The 21,073-nt window shown below is 34.0% G+C and overlaps 1 protein-coding gene and 1 pseudogene across 1 annotated transcript in view; one reads left to right on the forward strand and one right to left on the reverse strand.

The window, feature by feature from the left end:
* CCDC102B (coiled-coil domain containing 102B) overlaps positions 1–20,759 on the forward strand; it is a 388,839-nt gene extending 368,080 nt beyond the window's left edge. Inside the window, exon 10 of the mRNA XM_037738124.1 lies at positions 20,545–20,759. Coding sequence (XP_037594052.1) covers position 20,545 — 1 coding nt within the window. The 3' untranslated portion in view covers positions 20,546–20,759. The remainder of the gene's footprint in view (positions 1–20,544) is intronic.
* Positions 11,626–11,781, reverse strand: LOC119471091 (annotated as a pseudogene).
* Positions 20,760–21,073: the final 314 nt, after the last annotated feature.

Genomic DNA, 21,073 nt, shown 5'->3' on the forward strand with positions numbered 1-21,073 from the left:
CAAATCACACTGCCACGTGTGTACCTATGCAACAATTTTGCATGTTCTTCACATGTACCCCAAAACCTAAAATGCAATAAAATAAATAAATGGGGAAAGAAATGTCATTTCACATTGGATCTTAGGTGATGCCTAACAGAAGTAAACATGTACACACACAAGGTCCAAATTTAAATTTTCTTCAAATAATTACTTTATGCTGAACCTTAACAATGTTATATCCTTTCTTTTTCTAATACATTATTTGTCTTTGAGCAAGTGTTCTTGATTTTTATTTTTAATTTCTGTTAACTGTTTTGTCTTTTTTCCCCCCTTGTATGAGGAGATATTTATTCAGGAAAAATTACATACATTATAATACATCAATTAAAGTTTGTTTTAGTACTCATCATCTGTGATGTAAATGGAATAGAGAAAATATGATAAGCTTAAACATATAACAAACATGAGAGTGTTTGTTCCAGTTGTTGGTATTAAAGCAGTGGGATCTGCGTAGCAATTTGGTTGCACCATTTTGGCCATCTTTGAAAGGTCTCTTACATTCTTCTTTTAAAATACCCTCTAAAGTTTGCAAAAGCTGAAAGCACTTCAGCAGCACTGGAAACTATCAGGCTGCAACGTTTTTGGTGTGAATAGAGTACAGGGTTATTATCAGAAAGCGGCAGAACCCATGTGCCCAATTCAGCACCATGTGGTCTCTGGTTTTCTCCACTTTCCGTCCATTCCACAGAAGTCCCTACTTTGTCTGCTTTCTGTCCTACTTTTAGTTTGCCTTTGCTCTTCATCTCAGAAGAGTATGCCTCATTTTGGTTGACAGCTTTTATATCACCACGCGAATGGTTTCCATTTTCCACCTTTGCTTTCTCTCCCTTTCTGCCAAAATAATTCTCTTCTCCTGTCCTAACAGGAACTCTTGGCAAGGAAGAAAAAGAATATGAACTACTTGAGGATATACAGCATAAACAGTTGACTTCAGGCCTATGTGTTAAAGGTTTTCTACTTGGCTTTGATTGTGGTATGCTTTGTACCAAAATTTCTATATTACTTTATAATATTATTTCTGTATTACTTTATAATCATCCAAGTTCAGTATTTTGAGTATTTTATGGCCATAAATGTATAAATATTATGCAAAGACAGTTGCTAACTGGCTTTTTAATGGTTTGTGGTCTAGAATTATGTGGTGGTTGTTATAGATCAATTAATTGTTACTTGGAATTTGATATTCTGCCTTTCCAGTATCAAATACTTGATAATAAAAGAGTAATAAATTATTTTTAAAACAAATGCAGAACAATTTTTCAATGTGTAGAATATGTTCTTATTTCTAGGACTTTCACCATGGCTTCAACAGTGGATTAGATCCGTAGATTTGCACTACTGAAGAATATTAAGAGTTCTCTGAGAAGGAACTGACTAAAAAATTCATTATCTTTTCTATTCAGTTTCCAGCATTGAAAATTAAAGTTTTGAACAGTGCTGTGCAATAGATATATTTGAGCCATAGATATGAGCCACATTTAAAAAGAACAAAAGAGCTGATGAAGTTAACATTCAGTTGCATAACTTGAGATTTTATTTATTTCAATATTTGAAGCTTTATTTTATTTACTTCTGTTTTTCAGTGTTTGATCCAAGGCCAAATCTCTATTTTTTTATTTCACTGATGACTGTCTTTAATTTAGTTTTTTGAGGTTGATTTGTTAGCTTTATTTCTTTATTCTTCAGTTAGAAGCTTAGATATTAAAGATAAGTAAGATTAGACTTGCTTTATAGCATAACATATTCAGTTTTTGTCAGTCTTCACTTTAATCTTGAGGAAAATGTATATTTTGCAGTTGATGTAGTTTTCTATTAGTGTTGTTCAAATCTTTTACATCTGTGTTAATTTTTTTTCTGTTTGTTCAACTGCTTTCTCATATACTAAGAGAGGTATGTTTAAATTTCCAACTATAATTTTGGATCTATCTTTTACCTTTGACAGTTCCATCAAATTTTAATTTTTATATCTTGAGACTGTATAATTAGGAGAATTTTATGCTAAAATTATCTTTTTATTGAATTTCTTCTTTTGTCATTATTAAATAACCTACTTCATTCCATAATACCCTTTTGTCCCAGGTCTATTTTTATTGATATTAATCAGTTTTGCGTTTATTGTTCGAATAATTATAGTTCATCTTTAGCTACCAACCTTTGTTGTATTCAAGTGAGGTAGAAGGAAATCACCATGCTCTGAGTTTCAAATTAAGAGTCCTTTATTAATTAGCCAGCAACTGAGAGATGGCTAAGGCTCAAAATTCTCTCCGACCCAAAGAAGGGGTTTGATTTGCCTTTATACCTTGATGTAGGTAGGGGAGGAGAAGCCTAGTGAAGCAGAATTTTACAGAAGCAGACCAAGTAAGTTAGATAAGGAAGCTGGTAACCAGGGGGCAGGAGGTTCCCAGGATTGTGAGTTGCTATATTTCCATACAGTCATCAAGGGGAGTAGCAGGGGAACTTTCCATACAATCAATCACCAAGGAAGGTATTCACAATAGCAGGTAGACTTGCCAAGCAGGATGTAGTTACAGTGGTTACAGGTACTGTGAACAGTGTGAACCACTCTTTTTATATTTTTATTTTATTTATTTTTTTTCAATTTTTTTAAATTGCATTTTAGGTTTTGGGGTACATGTGAAGAACATGCAAGATTGGTATTTTATCATTGATCTTTTATTATGTTCCAAATGATAATCCTGTCTTCTGCTATTAAACTCATAAAAGTTCTTAATTTAATATATTATGTTTTGCATTTCTAAAGTTTCCAATTGACATTTTTACATATATTCTATTTTTTTCTTGAAATATACTCCACCTGTTTATCCAGCATAATTATGTTTTTCTATATATTCTACAATATATAAATCTGGTCTACTGTGAAATCCTTTTCTAAAGCTCCAACATCTGGATTTTCTCTGCATCTGCTTGTATTGATAGGTTTGTTTTGATTATCAGTCATTTATGCATAATTTTTAGCATTATAATTTTTAAATTTATGGTGGACATTATATGCTATGATACAGAAACTCTGCATTATGTTTTCATCCTCCAATACCATTAGATTCTGTTGTATTAAGCTATTAAGAGAGGATCACCCTTTTTTCTGTTGATACTTGGTTTTAAGCCATTTTAGCACAGGTCTACTTTAACTTATCCCCGTATTGAAAGAGAGCACTTACTACTAAGACATGCTTTTACTTCTGGGAATGGTGTTTCTGGCATCTCAACTGCAGCCTAACGTGTGCACCCAGGTCTCTCTACTATGGTTTGGAAGGGACTTCAGCATTTCTTCAGTACCGTGAGACCTCTGGAAACTCAGCTGATAGCTTCTCTGCATCTGTTTTCTGCTTGACCTCTTAGCATCTTGTCCTGCACATGGTCAGCTGAGAAATTGTCACAGGCCCTCAGCAACATTTTATGCAGATGCTTGGAGGACTTCTTGACACTTTCCTCCTCTCTGATATTTTGTCATCCAAATCCCAACCACTTTCACAGCCCCAGACTCTGACCTCTGATTTCTCCTCCCACTCATATTGAGACCTTTGCTCTCTGTCTGGCTCTCTTTCTCTGTGCAACATTTTGAAAAATTCCCCTAGTGAAAAATCCAAGGTTAATGTAAGTCTTACTTCATGTGCTTCCCTTTTCTTAAATATCATGGGAAGGGTGATGCATTCAAACATGTTTTTAAACCTCTTAAAATACTTTTTGCTCCAAGTTTATAATTGTTTACTCCTGTTGGATAAGTTCCTATGTTTAAACTTTCTTTCTGCCTTTTCATTATTTCTTTGGTCTAAACTATTATTATCTCTTTCCTAGGTTCCTACAATAGCTTTTAATTTAACCTGCACTTCCAGGACATACTCAACATTAAACAGTTGTCTTCTAGAAACACAATTTATTTATTTACTTATTGAGACAGGGTCTCACTTGGTCACCCTGGCTGGAGTGCAATGGTGCAAACTTGGCTCACTGCAATCTCCACATTCCAGGTTCAAGTGATTCTCCCATCTCAGCCTCCCAAGTAGCTGGGATTACAGGTGTACACCACTATACCCAGCTAATTTTTATATTTTTGGTAGAGATGGGGTTTCACCATATTGGCCAGGCTGGCCTCAAATTCCTGGCCTCAAGTGATTCACTTGCCTTAGCCTCCCAAAGTGCTGGGATTACAGTTGTGAGGTACTGCACCTGGCCACAATTTTGTCACTCTCCAAATGAAAACTACTCAATAGCTTTTCTTTAAACTTGGAATAAATCTTTGAAATCCTTACATTGACCTATAAAATTTAGGATGATGTAAGCCTTCTAAATGCTTTTCTATGCGCTCTCTGTCCCTGCTCTGTGCTTCAGTGGCATTGATTTTTTTTTGATTTCCTGAACCTGCAAAGCTTTGCCCACAGCAATATTTTAGTACAGTCTGTTTTTTATGACCATGACATTGTGTTCATCATTTTTCCCCTGACTTTCTTTTCTTGCTTTAGGTGACAGCTGAAATGTTCTTTCAATGAGGCATTCCCTGATCACATAGAATTTTTCCCCTTAATCTCATAGAACACAGATCTTTTGCTTCACATGACACCAAAATATGACTTCCCACTTGTGTACAAGTATATGCTCTTATATAACATCTTTATTTTCTACTAGATATAAGCATCATGAGGAAAAGGATCATATCTTTATTTTTACCATGCTATGTCCAGTGCTTCTTCTTAGTAGGTAGTGTATAATGTATTAAACACTTACTGGTATATAATAAGTGTTATACAAGCATGTATTGAGTTAATGAAAATCATATTATATAATATTTAACTTCAGAAAGTATTTCACAAATCAACATTTGAAGCTTAATGGAGGATCAATATTTTCAGAGAATTTTAGAAAATTCGAACTAAAAGAAACCACAATAATCATTTCCATGTAATAATCCTTCTGATAACATTGTCTGCACTTAAATCACTCCAGGGTCAGGGTTGAGGAGCTCACTATTTCACAAGGAAGCATGTTTGATTTCATTCTATTCCTACTATTTTAAAAATGTCTTTATCAGATTTAATATAATCTAAGCATTATATTGAATTGCTTTACTTATAATCTTATGGCAACAGTTATTTCCATTTTACAAAAAAAATCTGAAAAAAATAATACTTATATTAGATTTGCACAAAAATAATTGTTTGTACCAACATAATATTGTGTTTCATTTGTGATTTCTTCTGAAATCTAAACACTCAAAGATATGAAAATTATTATTATATTTAATTGAATGTTGAAGAATGACACTTCATTTTAGGATCCTTTGTCATAATTGGAATTCTTTATGTTATATATTAGATTTATGTTTTTATACCTGTGCACTTTTAATGATCCATATTTGCATGCACTGCAAATAAGAAATTTTGACTATTACCCAAAATTTAAAAAAATAGCAAATACATTTTTAAAAACCAAATTTATGGGAAAAAATGTAGTTAACATTAAGAAAGATACATTAAAAATTTTTCTCTGTATAGTGTTTACATTTTCCTGTTAGTTATGTTATCATAAAAGAAATGAAAATCTTTGTATGGATCAATGTATGCATTCAAGTAAATAAAATACATTTTGAAGCAGACGCTTACGTAATATGCAAAATTCAATTTACTTTAACTTAGTATGAGCATATATAATCATTTAAATATGTAAGAGTTGGAAATATATCTATACTCTATCTCACAGAATTGAAATGATCATTAAATGAGAAAATTATTTGAAATCTTTTTTTAATTTAAGATTTTTTTTCTGTTTCTGAATTATTTTTATTACCACTATTATTTAGGGCATAGAGATTTGCTTACAGAGTGACCCAATTTTTCCTAGCTATTTTTGGGTACTATATTTGACACTTCTAAAATTGCAATACCTTTTATGGGTCACTTAGAAACCATTAAATGAGTTATTGTTTCAGTAATATAAGTTACACTTGCGAATTGCTGTGTATAGATCATTATTAATCTAGGAAAATGAAAGTGGTGGTCTAATTACCTATCTGATTCTTTCCAGATTCTGGCTGAATAAAATATAAACAAAATGTTATAAAATGATGTTTTAAACATTATATTACAATTGAATAGGATAAATATTGTTTAAATTTTCATATATAAAGTGATTGCCAACATAAGAATATGTAAGTAATCCTTGTTAAGATGGTACTATTAGATTAATCATTGATCTTCCTTCATCTGCTCTAAACTCAGGTAAAGATAAAACCTAGTCCTTCTGTTCATTGTTTTAGAGATAGGGTCTCCTTCTGTTGCCAAGGCATAATGCAGTAGGCATGATCACAGGTTAATGTAACACTGAACTCCTGGGAGCCCAAGGGCTCAACTGACTACTTTTTTAAAAGAACTTTTGTAGAGACAGGGTCTTGCTACATTTCCCAGGCTGGTCTAGAACTCCTGCAGTCAAGCCATCCTGCAGCCTCAGCCTTCCAAAATGCTGAGACTACATGTGTAAGCCCCTGTGTCTGGCCCTAAAATCTATTCTAATAGAACTCTCCACTTTAAATACACAAAATATACACTCTTATCAGTACCACATCACACCTACTTACAGGTTTAAATGAAATATTCGTTGGCTGCTTGTTTGTTATTTTCTTCCCTCATTTTTTCATGTCTCCATTATTAAGCACAATTATTGGCATACCCATTTTTAGACTGCATTCTAGCCCGGGCAATAAAGCAACACTTCTGTTCTCTCTCCCTCATCCTCTTCCTCTTTCTTCCTCTCCTTCATTCTTTTTTTTTTTTTTTTTTTAATTCTTTTTCTTTCTTTCTCTCTTTCTAAAAGAAAAAAAGAAAAAGAAAAAATAGACGTGTCCAGTGATACAAATACAAGTCTCTGTTGACCAGAAACAACATAGAAGCTCACAATTGCAGTAGAATTGTAGCTGAGGGACTGCCCATCTCAGGATCCAAATATAGGCAGTGGGAACTGGGAATATAACTCGTCGAGGGTGATGAGGATCAAAGTCATCCTTCACAAAGCCGAGTGGAGAGAGAAAGAAAAAGCCATTAAAAACAATCGCAAGATTTCCAAAATTTCTCATTAAAATCAAAAGCATGTTGCCAAATTGATTGCATAAAAAGAGGAAATACAGGCCGGGCGCGATGGCTCATGCCTGTAATCCTAGCACTTTGGGAGGCCAAGGCAGGCGAATCATGAAGTCAAGAGATAGAGACCATCGTCGCCAACATGGTGAAACCCCGTCTCTACTAAAAAACACAAAAATTAGCGGGGCGTGGTGGTGCACACCTGTAGTTTCAGCTACTTGGGAGACTGAGGCAGGAGAATTGCTTGAACCCGGCAGGCGGAGGTTGCACTGAGCCGAGATCGCGCCACTGCACTCCAGCCTGGCACCTGGCGACAGAGCGAGACTCTGTCTCAAAAAAAAAAAAACAAACAAACAAAAAAGAGGAAATACAACCAAATAAATAATTTTTTAAAATTTAAACAATGTAACTAAAGTTTTAGTTAACATTTATAAAACGTGAAGATTATGAAAAAGTTTGAACCACTAAAATTGCAAATTTAAGTGATGCTTAAATTTTCTAAAGAACAATTTCTTTTAGTTTACAAAAAAAGAACCATAATAAAATTATTATTAAATATTTTGCTCATTAATTAAATTCCTTGTGTCACCTTGAAACAAATAAGCAATGTTATATAGCTGTGCTTTATTGGTGAATTTTGCCAGAAACTTAAGGAACAGATTTTTAAAAATATTTTAGAGAAGCTCAAAAAATCAGTTTCCTAACTTTTATGAGATAGTAAATTATTGATAGTTAATGCAAACCATATAATAAAAGAGAATTACAGGCTGAGCATGGTGGCTCACACCTGTAATCCCAACACTTTGGGAGGCCTAGGCAGGCGGATCAACCTGGGCTCAGGAGGTCAAAACCAGCCTGGGCAACATAGCAAAACCCCTTCTCAACTAAAAAATACCAAAAATCAGCTAGGTGTGGTGGTGCACGCCTGAGGTCCCAGCAGCTCAGGAGGCTAAGGCGGGAAGATCACTTGACCATTGGAGGTCCAGCCTGCAGTAATGAGTGTTTGTGCCACTGCACTATAGCCTGGGAGACAGGGTAAATCCCTGTCTCAATTTTTTTTTTAAGAAAGGCAGAAGAATTACAGATCAATCTATAATTATGGGCACAAAAATCCTAAGTGATGACCCTGGAAAATGGGATCCAGAAGTGCTATAAAATATATTCATCAAGATCATAAAGTGTTTAGTCTCAGAACTCAAAGAAGTTTCTCTAGCAGAAAATATAAGAATTTACTTCACTTCAATTAACTGAGAAAGTGATATGATTATTTCTATATGATTATTATTACTATAAGATTATTATAAATTTATAGATTATATGATTTTAAAGTGGTATTATTAAAAATAATACCATTTTAAAATAGTGGCATGTATTTTTGACAAAAGCTAGGAACATAAAAGGACTTCCTTAACCTAGTTTAAATTTCTACTTGAAATGTATAGCAAATATTATTCTTCACAGTGAGGAAGAGAACCTCTCAAAGAATTCCGAAACAAACAAAAACAATAAAACATTACTACTGTCTCTCCTAATCTGTATTGTACCTTAGTAAAGCAAAATTGTGTAGTAATAAGCAAGAAAAAAAGGTAAAAATGTTGGAAAAAAGAGACAATTTTACTATTGTGTAGTGGTAAAATACATATACAAGACAGTGTATAGAACACTTACACAAATGAAAATAATTTGCTTTTTTTTGGTAAAAGTTCAACAGACAATATAAAAATAGAATACAAGTGAGCAACTTGAAGCTTTCCCATCAAGATCCAGAGTAAGAAAAGGAGGTCCCCTGTCTCCACTGCTGTTCAACAACACTCTGTAAGCCCTAATGCCATGCTGTAGAATTAGAAAAGTAACTAAAAGGTATACATATTGGAAAAGATGTAGTAAAATTATCTTCTTAACAGATGAGATGATTGTCTATGTAGAAAATCCAAAACAATTGACAAAAATACAGTTGTGAGTATTGAACAAGAGAGTTGTAGAATGCAAGGTTAATAAAAACAATCACACTTCTATATATCAGCAAAGAATAAGTGAAATTTGAAATTAGGAACACAATCATTTACATTAGCACCCCAAAAAGGAAGCACCTAGGTAAAATCTAATAAAAGGTATACAAGGTCCATATGAGGAAGGCTACAACACTCTGATGAAAGACTCCAAAAAAGGACTAAATAGAGAGAGATTCCATGTTTATTGATAGGAAGACACTATTATCAATGTCAGTTCCTTCCAGCTCAATCTATAGATTCAATGCAATCCCATTCAAAATTCCAGCTATTTTGTTGATACTGACAAACTAATGATCAAGTTTATATAAAGGAAAAACAGACCCAAAATAGCCAACACAATATTAACAAAGTTGGAGGATTGACACTGCCTGACTTCAAGACATGCTATAAGATACAGTCAACAAGACAGTGTGATATTAGTGAAATAACAGAAAAATAGATCAATGGAACAGAATAGATATCCCAGAAGAAGGCTCACAAAAATACAGGTAATTATCTTTGACAAAGAAGCAAAGACTCAAACAATAGAGAACACAACAGCAACAAATATTTTCCACAGATTGTCCTGGAACAATTGGATATCCAGAGAAAAAAAAAAAAAAAAAATGAATTTTGATATAGACCTTCCAAGCTTCACAAAAATCAACTCAAAATGAATCGCAACTGTAAAACACAAAACAAAACCTCTAAAAGATAACACAGAAGAAAGTCTAGTTGAGCTTGGGTTTGGCTATGACTTTTTAGATGTGATACCAAAAGCACAATTTGTGAAAGACATAACCGATATGATGGACTTTATTAAAATTAAAAACTTTTGCTCTGTGAAAGACGTCAAGAGATGAGAAAACAAGCCACAGACTGGAGAAAACATTTGCAGAAGACATATTCAATTAACTACTATTAAAAATATAAAGAACTCTTAATAATAAGAACACAAAAAACTCAACAGGCCAAAGACCTGAACAGACACATTACCAAAGAAAACATGCAGGCCGGGCGCGGTGGCTCACGCCTGTAATCCCAGCACTTTGGGAGGCCGAGCGGGTGGATCACGAGGTCAAGAGATCAAGACCATCCTGGTCAACATGGTGAAACCCCGTCTCTATTAAAAATACAAAAAATCAGCTGGGCATGGTGGTGCGTGCCTGTAATCCCAGCTACTGAGGAGGCTGAGGCAGGAGAATTGCCTGAACCCAGGAGGCGGAGGTTGCGGTGAGCCGAGATCGCGCCATTGCGCTCCAGCCTGGGTAACAAGAGCGAAACTCCGTCTCAGAAAAAAAAAAAAAAGAAAAGAAAAGAAAACATGCAAATGACAAATAAACATACAAAAAGATGCTCAACATCATATATCATCAAGGAATTGCAAAATAAAGCAACAATGAAAAACCTACCACTAAATACCTATCAAAATGGCAAAAATCCAAAACACCAAAAACACCAAAGGCTGGCAGTGATGTGGAGCAACAAAAACTATTATTCACTGCTGGTGGGAATGCAAAATGGTACAGCCAATTTGGAAGAAAGTTTGCCAGGTTTTACAAAACTAGGCATATCCTTACCATATGACCTATTCACTGAACTCCTTGGTATTAACACAGAGTAGTTGAAAATTTATGTCCACACACATCTGCACATATGTCTATAGCAGCTTTATTTATAATTGCCAAAACTTGAAAGCAACCGAGATATCATTCAGTAGGTGAATGGATAAGCCACTTGTGGTACATACAGATAGTGGAATATGATTCATCATTTTAAAAAATTAGCCATCAAGCTATGAAAAGACAAGAAGAAAATAAATACATATAACTAAGTGAAAGAAGCCAATATGAAAAGCCCACATACTTATAATTCCAGCTATATTACATGCTGGAAAAGGAAATCTATGAAGACATTAGAAGGATCAGTAGTTGCCAGGGGTTGAGCCAAAGCGAGGGACAAATAGGCAGAGCACAGAGTACTTTTAGGGGAGTTCAACTGCTCTCTATAATACTATCATGAGGGATACATGTTATTTATATTAGTCCAAACCCATACAAAACTGAGAGTGAACCGTCATGTAAACTATGAACTCTGGATGAAAATTATCTGTCAGTGTAGGTTTATCAGTTGTAACAAATGTAGAATGCCATCTGGTGAGACATGTTGATGATCGGGAATCTATACATGTCTAGGGACAGAGGCTAGAGAAGATATTACTGTATGTACCTTACTCTGAATTTTTCTGTCAACTTAAAATTCTTCTGAAAAAAAGAAAAAAAAAAAACTCAATAATAATCCAAAAGCGGTGAACAAAATTTTAGATGTATTTCAATAATTCAAACATATATGTGAAATTCTTTTTAAGAAGATTACAAAATTTTTGTAGGTCTTGAAAGAGGCCAAAAATAAACGAGTACCTTGCATTTATGGATAATACATTATAATAAGAATATCATTTCTCCCTAATCTTTAAGTTTACATATTTCTAACCAGAATACCAATAGAAATTGGCATAGAATTTGTCAAATTGTACTGAAATTCACATCAAACACAGTAAAGTGAATAAATTTCCAGAAAAGCTATATTTTTTCTGAAAGAATTTTAAACTAATAAGAACAGATACTAAACTTGATCTTAGCCAAAGGCTGAGACGCAATGGAAGAAGTTTTAAAAAAGGAGGTTAATTCCATTTCATCAGATGTCAATAGGCATTTAAATCTATAATAATTAAGCTAATGTATATCGTTGCATAGGTAATATGCCATGTTTGCTGATATTGTGAACAATGTTGTGGCAAATAACATGTGCTTAACTAAATTCATGAGGAAATATCCTTTGAATTGTAATTTCTATTAATTAACATCAAATACATCATTAAATGCCCTAACATTTTTCTAGGAACTTTTTCCTTCAGATCTTTTATCTGAAGAATTAGCACATTTAAAAACATGGTCAGTGGTCTCCTTTGTATTTATTTTTTGAGACTGCAGTATTTTGTAGAATAATAGTTACACATGCACACATATAGGATATGCATGTGTCTGTTATCATGTTGTAAATGCAACAAGATCAAGGATGTTGTTTGTCTTGCTCATTGCTTTACAACACCTAGATCAATTTCTGGAATATATCATATGTGAAAGGCAACAATTTTCTTGAATAAAAAATTTTATTTTCCCATTAAAAAGTAAAGCAGTTTCCCTTCATAACTTTATTTTATTTTATTTTTTCCCCCATTTATTTATTTTATTGCATTTTAGGTTTTGGGGTACATGTGAAGAACATGCAAAATTGTTGCATAGGTACACACGTGGCAGTGTGGTTTGCTGCCTTCCTCCCCATCACCTACATCTGGCATTTCTCCCCTTGCTATCTCTCCCCAGCTTCCCACCCCCCACCATCCCTCCCCTATTTCCCCCCAACTGACCCCAGTGTGTAGTGCTCCCCTCCCTGTGTCTGTGTGTTCTCATTGTTCAACACCCGCCTATGAGTTATGATATTTTTTAACTTTATTTTATTTAAAAAAAATACTTTATTATAACAGGTGGGCAGGGAACTTTGTGTTGAAAATGTGAAACATAGTCATTTGGTATATTTCAATTTTTTAAAAGACAGTTTTGGGGAGAAACTGAGTAACTGAAAAAATTTATGGAGTAAAAGCAAGGAAATGTTAACCTAAGTATCAGCTTGCCAATTTTTCTGTAGTTGTAAGTCAATAATTCATTTAGAAATACGTTCTTGAGATTGAATATATAGTATTTATAGGATCTGCAGAAACAGAGCCATTATCTTATCTTTGTTATTTTTTTCCAAAGTCATGAATCAAAATGCTGATCATAGTACAAACATGTATTTAAGTTTGAAAAGCAAGGTGAATAAAACAGTGGGAAAGCTTTGGCATTTTAAAGGACAAAATTACAAGACAGTAAACATTTTAATTTTTTTTGAGATGTGTGTGTCTGTGTATGTGTGTGTGTGTGTGTGTGTTTGTGTATTTGCATTTATTGGAAAATAAATGGCTGACCACTTTTCATCTATTTATTTGCATTTAATATTTAGATTTATGTTGTTTCTCAATAAACTTTCATAGTCTTTCTCTTATTTTGGTTTGGAAAAGATAAATTTCAATGAATGAGCAAATTTTTTTTTAAGTAATCTGTGTATTTCTAAATATTTTTCTTGTTACCATGAATAAGAAGATTATAAAATAGAAAACATTCTATAACTGTTTCATTCTTCATGGTACAGAGAAAAAGGAAATTAAAACCAAATTTAATCAACTTCCTAAATGAATAACCACACTGTATATTAAATATTATTAAATTGCCATTTTATATTATAACAAAATAACTCACAATCACCATTATAATGGTAGCTGTGCTTTTAGTAGAATTTTCTGTACAGCTGTCTAGAACATTTTTATATGCTCTTTCATCAGACATGCAGAAATACAAGCATACATATAATTATAACTTCCATTATTTTAATATACAAAGTTGTCTAACTTGGTGAAAAGAATTGAGGTATAGGAGGAGGTAAAAGAAACAGATCTGATAGTTTTTACCCACACAAATACATATTTGTGAAATATATTCCAGTAATTTAATATGATAAATATTTATATAGATGGATTAATATATCATTTGAATAAATCTTATATGCTATTTCTATTGATGTATGATCTTTAAATATTATATTTATTATCCTTGTCACTTTTCGTAATATCTTAGTTCAGTGGTAGATTTACATATAGAATGAAAGGAGGGCATTTGATCTATTTTAAGGAATATATTTCCATTATTGTACCCACAGTTAGTTCTAAAATAAGAAAAATGGCCTTGTATTCAAAGACCTGTGTCTAGCTCATGACAATTACCAGAATATGCTAAGTAAAAATTATGCAGAGTAATGGAACATTTAAATTTTACATTTGTTTTCCATTCTAATATAAAATAAATAAACCATTTACACCCCAATATACTATATTATTTTCAAGGAATCTAGAATGTGAATTAATAATTTGTAATCTAATATATTACATAATATTTTGAACATTTCTTCATTACATTTTGGAATCTTAAAATTAAGCTATGATTCTATAAATTTTTATTTCATCTTCCTGATATTTCATTACCACTTTCTCTGCCCTTTGAAGATGCCTTTTATGTGTAGATTTCCATTTCTTCTGACCTTATTTTGAATATTTTCCTCCTACCATGTCTATGACTACCAATTATAACTCCAATTATAATTTAGATATTTCTTTTAAAATTGACCTGCTTAGGAGAAAATGCAGATAATGTCAATGAACTAAAATATTTTTCTTCATGTTTTTTATATTTTAAATTGTTTTTATTATTGAATTCTCATGATTTAATATTAAACTTAGGCATTTGTATGACACAAGTATATATTTCTTACTTTATATAATCAATAGGTACATAGGAGTTGCTGCTTAAGAAACCTGTGATTAGAACATTCATGCAACTCTCTACTTTTGCAATATTATCTTAACATTATTATTGCCATGTCTGTCAAGAACACTACAGAACTCCTGATGTGAAACTTGCTTACACAGTCAGATGTGAGGACAAAAATATTGATTCAATCTCAGATGATTTTCTGGTACCACAGCTGATGCTCCATGTTTACTTATGGTTATTAAATTTTGATGATTAATCATTTTTATGACATATGCAATTGACACACAAATAGCAAAAATTAATGGTGACAAGGTATTCAACTTTTAAGAAGTGTCTTCTGCTTTTAGAAATTCAGATTTTGAAAAAAGCTGATATTAAGTAAAAAGAATGTGGTCTAAATTATTTAGGTAAATTTGCATGCGTATAAGCAGAAAGTTCACAGAGTTTGCGTTTTTAACTCTAAACAAAATAGAAACATCTCAGTGACCCATACAGAATCTAAATTTCCCCTTTAATTGAAAATAATTTCAAGCACATAAATGCAAGTAATTTTTATTATAACTTTTACAAAATTACATTGTATTATTTGTATCTTTTCATGGTAAATAAAATTATATGTATTATAACATTTAGTACCTGGCTCAGAAACAAAGCATAAAATGTGATTATGGGAGGAAGAAAGAGAGGGAAAAAGGAAGGGAAGAAGAAAGTATGAGAAGAAGGAAGGAAGGGAAGAGAAGGGAGGGAGGGAGGGAAGGAAGGGAACAAAAGAAGGAGGGAGAGAAAAGGAAGGAAAGAAGGAAGGGAGGGAGGGAGGGGGAGAGAGATGAAGGAAGGGGAAGTGAGAGGAAGGAGGGAGGGAAGGAAAGGAACAAAGGAAGACAGGAGAGAAAAAGAAGGAAGAAGGAAGGAAGGGAAAGTAAAAAAGTTCCTGAGTTGCTTCTTTAACTTCTTTTTCTTTTTCTTTATTTGAGACAGAGTCTTGCTCTGTCCCCAGGTGCCAGACTGGAGTGCAGTGGTGCAATCTCGGCTCACTACAATCTCCGCCTCCTGGGTTCAAGCAATTTTCCCCCCTCAACCTCCAGAGTGGCTGGGACTACAGGCGCACGCCACCATGCCCAGCTAATTTTTTTGTATTTTTTAGTACAGACAGGGTTTCCCCATGTTGGTCAGGATGGTCTCGATCTCTTGACCTCATGATCCGTGATCCGCCTGCCTCGGCCTCCCAAAGTGCTGGGATTACAGGCGTGAGCCACTGCGCCCAGCCTGCTTCTTTAACTTCTTTAAGAAATTAGTGCAGAATTAGAATCCACCTACATTGCTGAAACTTCTGTTTACATTATATACTTCATTGCATTAAATTTGCTTGAGCTCTGCTCTTCACATTTTAGCAATGTTACCTTAATTTGTTATATTTATTTTTTAAAGTCTATCACCTATTGGTACACAAGAATAAGTGCCTTCATTAATTTAAGCTATAATGTCAAATATTATTTCTGGTCTTGGAATCTAAAATTTAGAGTTTTTCTACAAAATCCAAGGTTTAGTGTGTATGTTTTTTATTAAAAATATTACATTTTTAAAAGACATCAGAAATGTTGACTCAGCAGTAATAAAATTTACAGGCCTGATTTCACAGGCCAAAGAATGCCCACAAATATTTTTAACGAGGTGCCAGCATCTAATGGGTTTTATTAGCACTAATTTGCAAATCTAATTTACAATGTTTACAATACTAAGGGACTTTATCAAATTAGGATATTAAAACTTTAGATGATCAATTGATATTTCTATTTAATTTCATAAGTTATTTACTAACTGGTCATATATTGGATAAACTTACCTATACAGGGATTAAATATGAACTGCATATGATGTTGTTTTACTTGTTGTGAAAATATTACACTCTGCTAGTAACATAAAAATTAGAATCCTAATCATTATTTAAGAGAGTTCCAAACTTTGCGGTATGTTAATTTAACCATGACATGAGAATTTTGGAGTTTGAAAGCAGTTATTCAGTGAGCTACAGAATGGCTGTATTATGTTAGGAAAGTCTAAACTTGAGTGATCAAGTGTTTCTGAATGATCCACCCTGCAAAATTCCAACATTACCTTTGTCTTTTCTACTCCAATATACCTGCTAATGCTCACTTTCAAAGTGTATCTATTTCAACTGACACCTGCACTTGGACCTAATAGTAGACCAGGTCTTTGCCACTATTTAGTCCGTTACCAAGGTGGTTACTTGGAACAACCAGCCTTCTCTACTGTGTACCACCCTTCCCAAGGGGCCATCTTCATGCACATTATGACTGATTCTGCAGAGAGAATAGAGCTGTCCTTTCTTGACTTGGTATGCTTTTTGCATTTACAATTGACTTGGAATGCTTTTTGCATTTACAAATATAAATTTCTATTATCTGCATGCAGCCCTACCTTCCTCATACCAGAATTATATGAAAGCTTTTCCTCTTCAAAACAAATTTATCCTATTTTGTTCTTGATCCTAATTTCCTCAGCTTATCTGGAATCTGAACGTGTCATAAAAATTATTGTCTCTTTCCAAATGTTCTTTAACTTTTTCATTATACTGGTCCCTTCAATGTAGACTATCACATATACTCAAGTCTTTGAAAGAATCGTAAAACCCAAACACTGCTAGACCAATACTGCCTACTCTTACAATTCTAATTTTCGCCTTTGTTTAACTTTCTTTCTTGCAAATCCCTGGGGCTTCATGTTCTCAAGTTACTAATTGTTATGTCCAATTCCTTAATTGTCATTTATTTTAACTTTACAGACACTCATAAAATGCATACTATATGCGCAGCACTATTCTAAGCATGATGTTTATATGTATTATATATGTGTATATTTTAACTCAGTCCATCTGTTTATTACCCACCTTCTGAAGCCTGTTTCTGTCAATTCGTCAGATTCATTCTCTATCCATCTTCGATCCCTAGCTGGTGAGGAGTTGTGATCTTTTAGAGGAGGAGAGATGTTCTAGTTTTTGCTGTTTTCATCCTTTTTGCGCTGGTTTCTTCCCATCTTAGTGGCTTTATCTACCTGTGGTCTTCGTAGTTGGTGACTTTCTAATGGAGTCTCTGGGTGGACATTCTTTTTGTTGATGATGAAGTTATTTCTTTCTGTTTCTTAATGTTCCTTCTAACAGTAAGGCCGCTCTGCTGCAGAACTGCTGGAGGTCCACTCCAGACCCTGCTTGCCTGGTGATCACCTATGGGGGCTACAGAACAGTAAGGGTTGCTGCCGGTTTCTTCTTCTATTATCTTTGCAACAGAAGGATACCTGCCAGATGTCGGCCTGAGCTCTCCTTTATGAGTTGTCTCTGGATATACAAGGGTCGGGGAGTTGCTTGAGGAGACAGTATGTCCCTTATAGGAGCTCAACTGCTGTGCTGGGAGCTCCGTTGTTCCCTGCAGAGATGCTGGTCAGGTGCTTTTAAGGCTGCTGCAGTGGAACTCATAACTGCCTCTTTTCCCAGGTGCTCTGACCTAGGAAGGCTGGCTTCATTTATAAGTTCCTGTCTTGCTGCTGCCTTTTTTCATAGATGCCCTGCCCCGCGTGGAGTAGTCTAGTCAGAGTCTGCCAGCAGAGGTGCTCTGCCCAGCTGCTGTGTGAACTGCGTCGGTGGTGGCAGACTACCATGGTAATGGGGACACCCTTCCCCCTACACTGAGCTGGACCATCCTGGGTCCAGCTGTGCTTGCTGTGAAACTCTCAATCCAGAGCGTCTCAGATTGCTTGTTTTGTGGAGGTGGTACCCAACAAGCCAGATCCCCTGGCTCCCTGTCTCAGCCCCCTCTCTTTTAGTTGAATGGGCCGCTCTGTCTCCCAAGCATTCCAGGTGCCAGTTGAAACAGCTGCCCAGATTGTGTGAGTTTCTGTGTGCTAAGCCACCACCAGCTGGAACTGCTGTGCTGAAAACTCAGGGTGCTTTTAGGCCCAGGAATCTCCTGGTCTGTGGGCAGTGAAAATTTGTTTGGAAATGCGGTGGACACTCATCCTCTGCATTTTTCTTGCTGAGAACTGCACTCCGGAGCTGTTCCTATTTGGCCATCCTGGATACTTCCCCCTCTTCCCCTCATTTTCTTACTCTGCTTGGGTTCTTGCTGCAATATTCTACTGCTCTTTATTTTTATACCTTTTCAGCACCATGGATACTTCATGTCCTTGTGGTCTTACTCTAAATGATCACATATGTTCAATTGCCAAGGACAGACAGAGATTGAGAATACGGCATGCTGTGTTCTCCCCCTTCCCAGGCATTGCCTTAAGGCCAGCTGGATTTGTGGCCGTATACTTACATAATTCTGATTTAATTTTTCTTGTGGGAAATTATGCAAGTTCAGGAGCTCTACATTCTTTTACTGAAATAATTATTTTCAAATCCCTAAAAGCACTTACATAATTCAATGGAAGTAAAACATTCATTGCAGAGCTAGTAAGATGTCCACCACTAAATTTTTTAAATTGAGGTTTAATTTTTTTCTTAATATGCTTCTTCTTCTGTAAAGGGAAATGACATTTATATTTAGAATCACGAAGCAAGAAACTATTCCCAATACTTATACGCTAAGCTGGAAAAGAACTAGAAATATATGCTTTGTCTGTTTTCTTAGGTATATTATTGCAGTTAGACTTCTGATAGTTTTTTTTAATGTTATCATTATGGTTGGGAGTCTGCTCAATGTGTTGAATTTCTTTAGAAGACCAGCTCCCATCTGCAAGGAAATTATATTGTGTCATGGCTGAGCATGCAGAAATTATTTTTCAGAAAAGGTAGGAAGGTAGGGTAGGGGAAGAGAGAGAGATATAAAAAGTAAAGAATTCAAATCTCCAGTATCAAAACAGGGACAGGAATAGCTTGTGGACATCTCACTAGAACACAATGTCTTATTGATAATTTTTATGAACTCACTTAGTTCACCTTCCAGAATCAGTCATATTAGTTGCTACCCAGCCCTTTCTTAGTTTTATTTTACTTTTCTAAAATATATATTTTATCATCAGAAAGACTTAAACACTTCTATATCCCATATTTCAAAAGATGCTATTTACTTAAAATTATTTTTAAATCCTTGTGACAGCTGAATACATTTTTCTTCAATCGAAAGTGTTAACAGTAAATAGATAAAAATGGCCAAAACATTATTATTAAATTATATCACTTTTCCTTTTCATTGTTTTTTATTAATTTTTATCCTAGAGAAACAAAACAAATAAACAAAAAAATGGCTCTCACAAATTATATCCCAATCCCTTTTCTTTTTCATTCTTGAAAATCTTTGAGTCCCACTTCCGTATCCTTTCTAAATCTGGAATTTCCTTTTTCTACCTGGACTTTCAGATTGATGTATTAGCATTTAAGAGTGATATCACAAAGACTGTACAATGTAAGTGAAGGCTTAGGTGAAATCAAGGTGGTATGTCATTTGACGTCTAAAATAGAGATGCCAAATATGTAGCTTAGTAAACTTTGCTATTCTCTGGCAATACTACCTCTGTGTGCTTGCATTGCTTTTAACAAAGTGCCTCCTTTTTAATCTACTGCAAATTTCCTAGAAGGCAGCAAGCCCCACTTCTGATTAATAACTTTACTACTGTCTTTATGATGCATTCGAAAGTTCAAGTAATCGGTTTATATATGCAAGAAGATTATGTTTTGATCTGACATATGATTACAGAAAGAGCTAAATTCCAAAGGTAAGCATAATAATCTACAAAACATATTATCATGAATTTATGTATTTAGCAATATCCTTAGGGTTATTTGTGCAAGATTCCACCTGAGAATACTTTCTTCATGGGAGTAATGGATTTTCTGTGAGCACATATATGCTAAAGCTACAGTAAAATTACTTTTATCTTGATTTATTATGTCCACAAAAAATGATATTTCTATCTGCTTAATTCCTAATACTGTTGGCTTCTTATATTAATTAGTAATCATTTTTATTTTTCTTACTTTAGATGATACTTTGGCTACATGACTGACCCTTCGAAGTTTAAAAGTGGAATAGAAAACATAAAGACTGCATTTTCTGATTGTCACCCTGGCTCTGTTATTCTCTGTTCTACGGCATTGCTAGCCTCCTAGCTTAACTATGTGTAGATTATGAGTGTCAAGTAATATTGCTCTTCTATGCAAATATTTTCCTAATTTTAGATAACCTAAGCATTTCAAGTTATAATCAATTATTGAGAGTTTTTCTATCGTATGTTTAATGATTTATATTGTTGTTTCAATAATTAGCTTTATTGTTATGATTTTATCATTTCTAGCCTATATTATATAGGGTACCATGGTTCTTTCATTTTTAAATTATTATAGCCTCTTTATCAGATTGGAAATGCAAATATCCTATACAATGTCATATGACATATCATGTTTTTACAAGATTTGAATAATTTTAAACCTGTTTATATTTTGCTTTATAAGAAGAATACACTTGAATGTGTTTGGTTGCATATATGTATAACGTTTAACCAATGTGTAACT

This window comes from Cebus imitator, unplaced genomic scaffold, assembly GCF_001604975.1.
Source record: "Cebus imitator isolate Cc_AM_T3 unplaced genomic scaffold, Cebus_imitator-1.0 Scaffold49, whole genome shotgun sequence".
NCBI lineage: Eukaryota > Metazoa > Chordata > Mammalia > Primates > Cebidae > Cebus > Cebus imitator.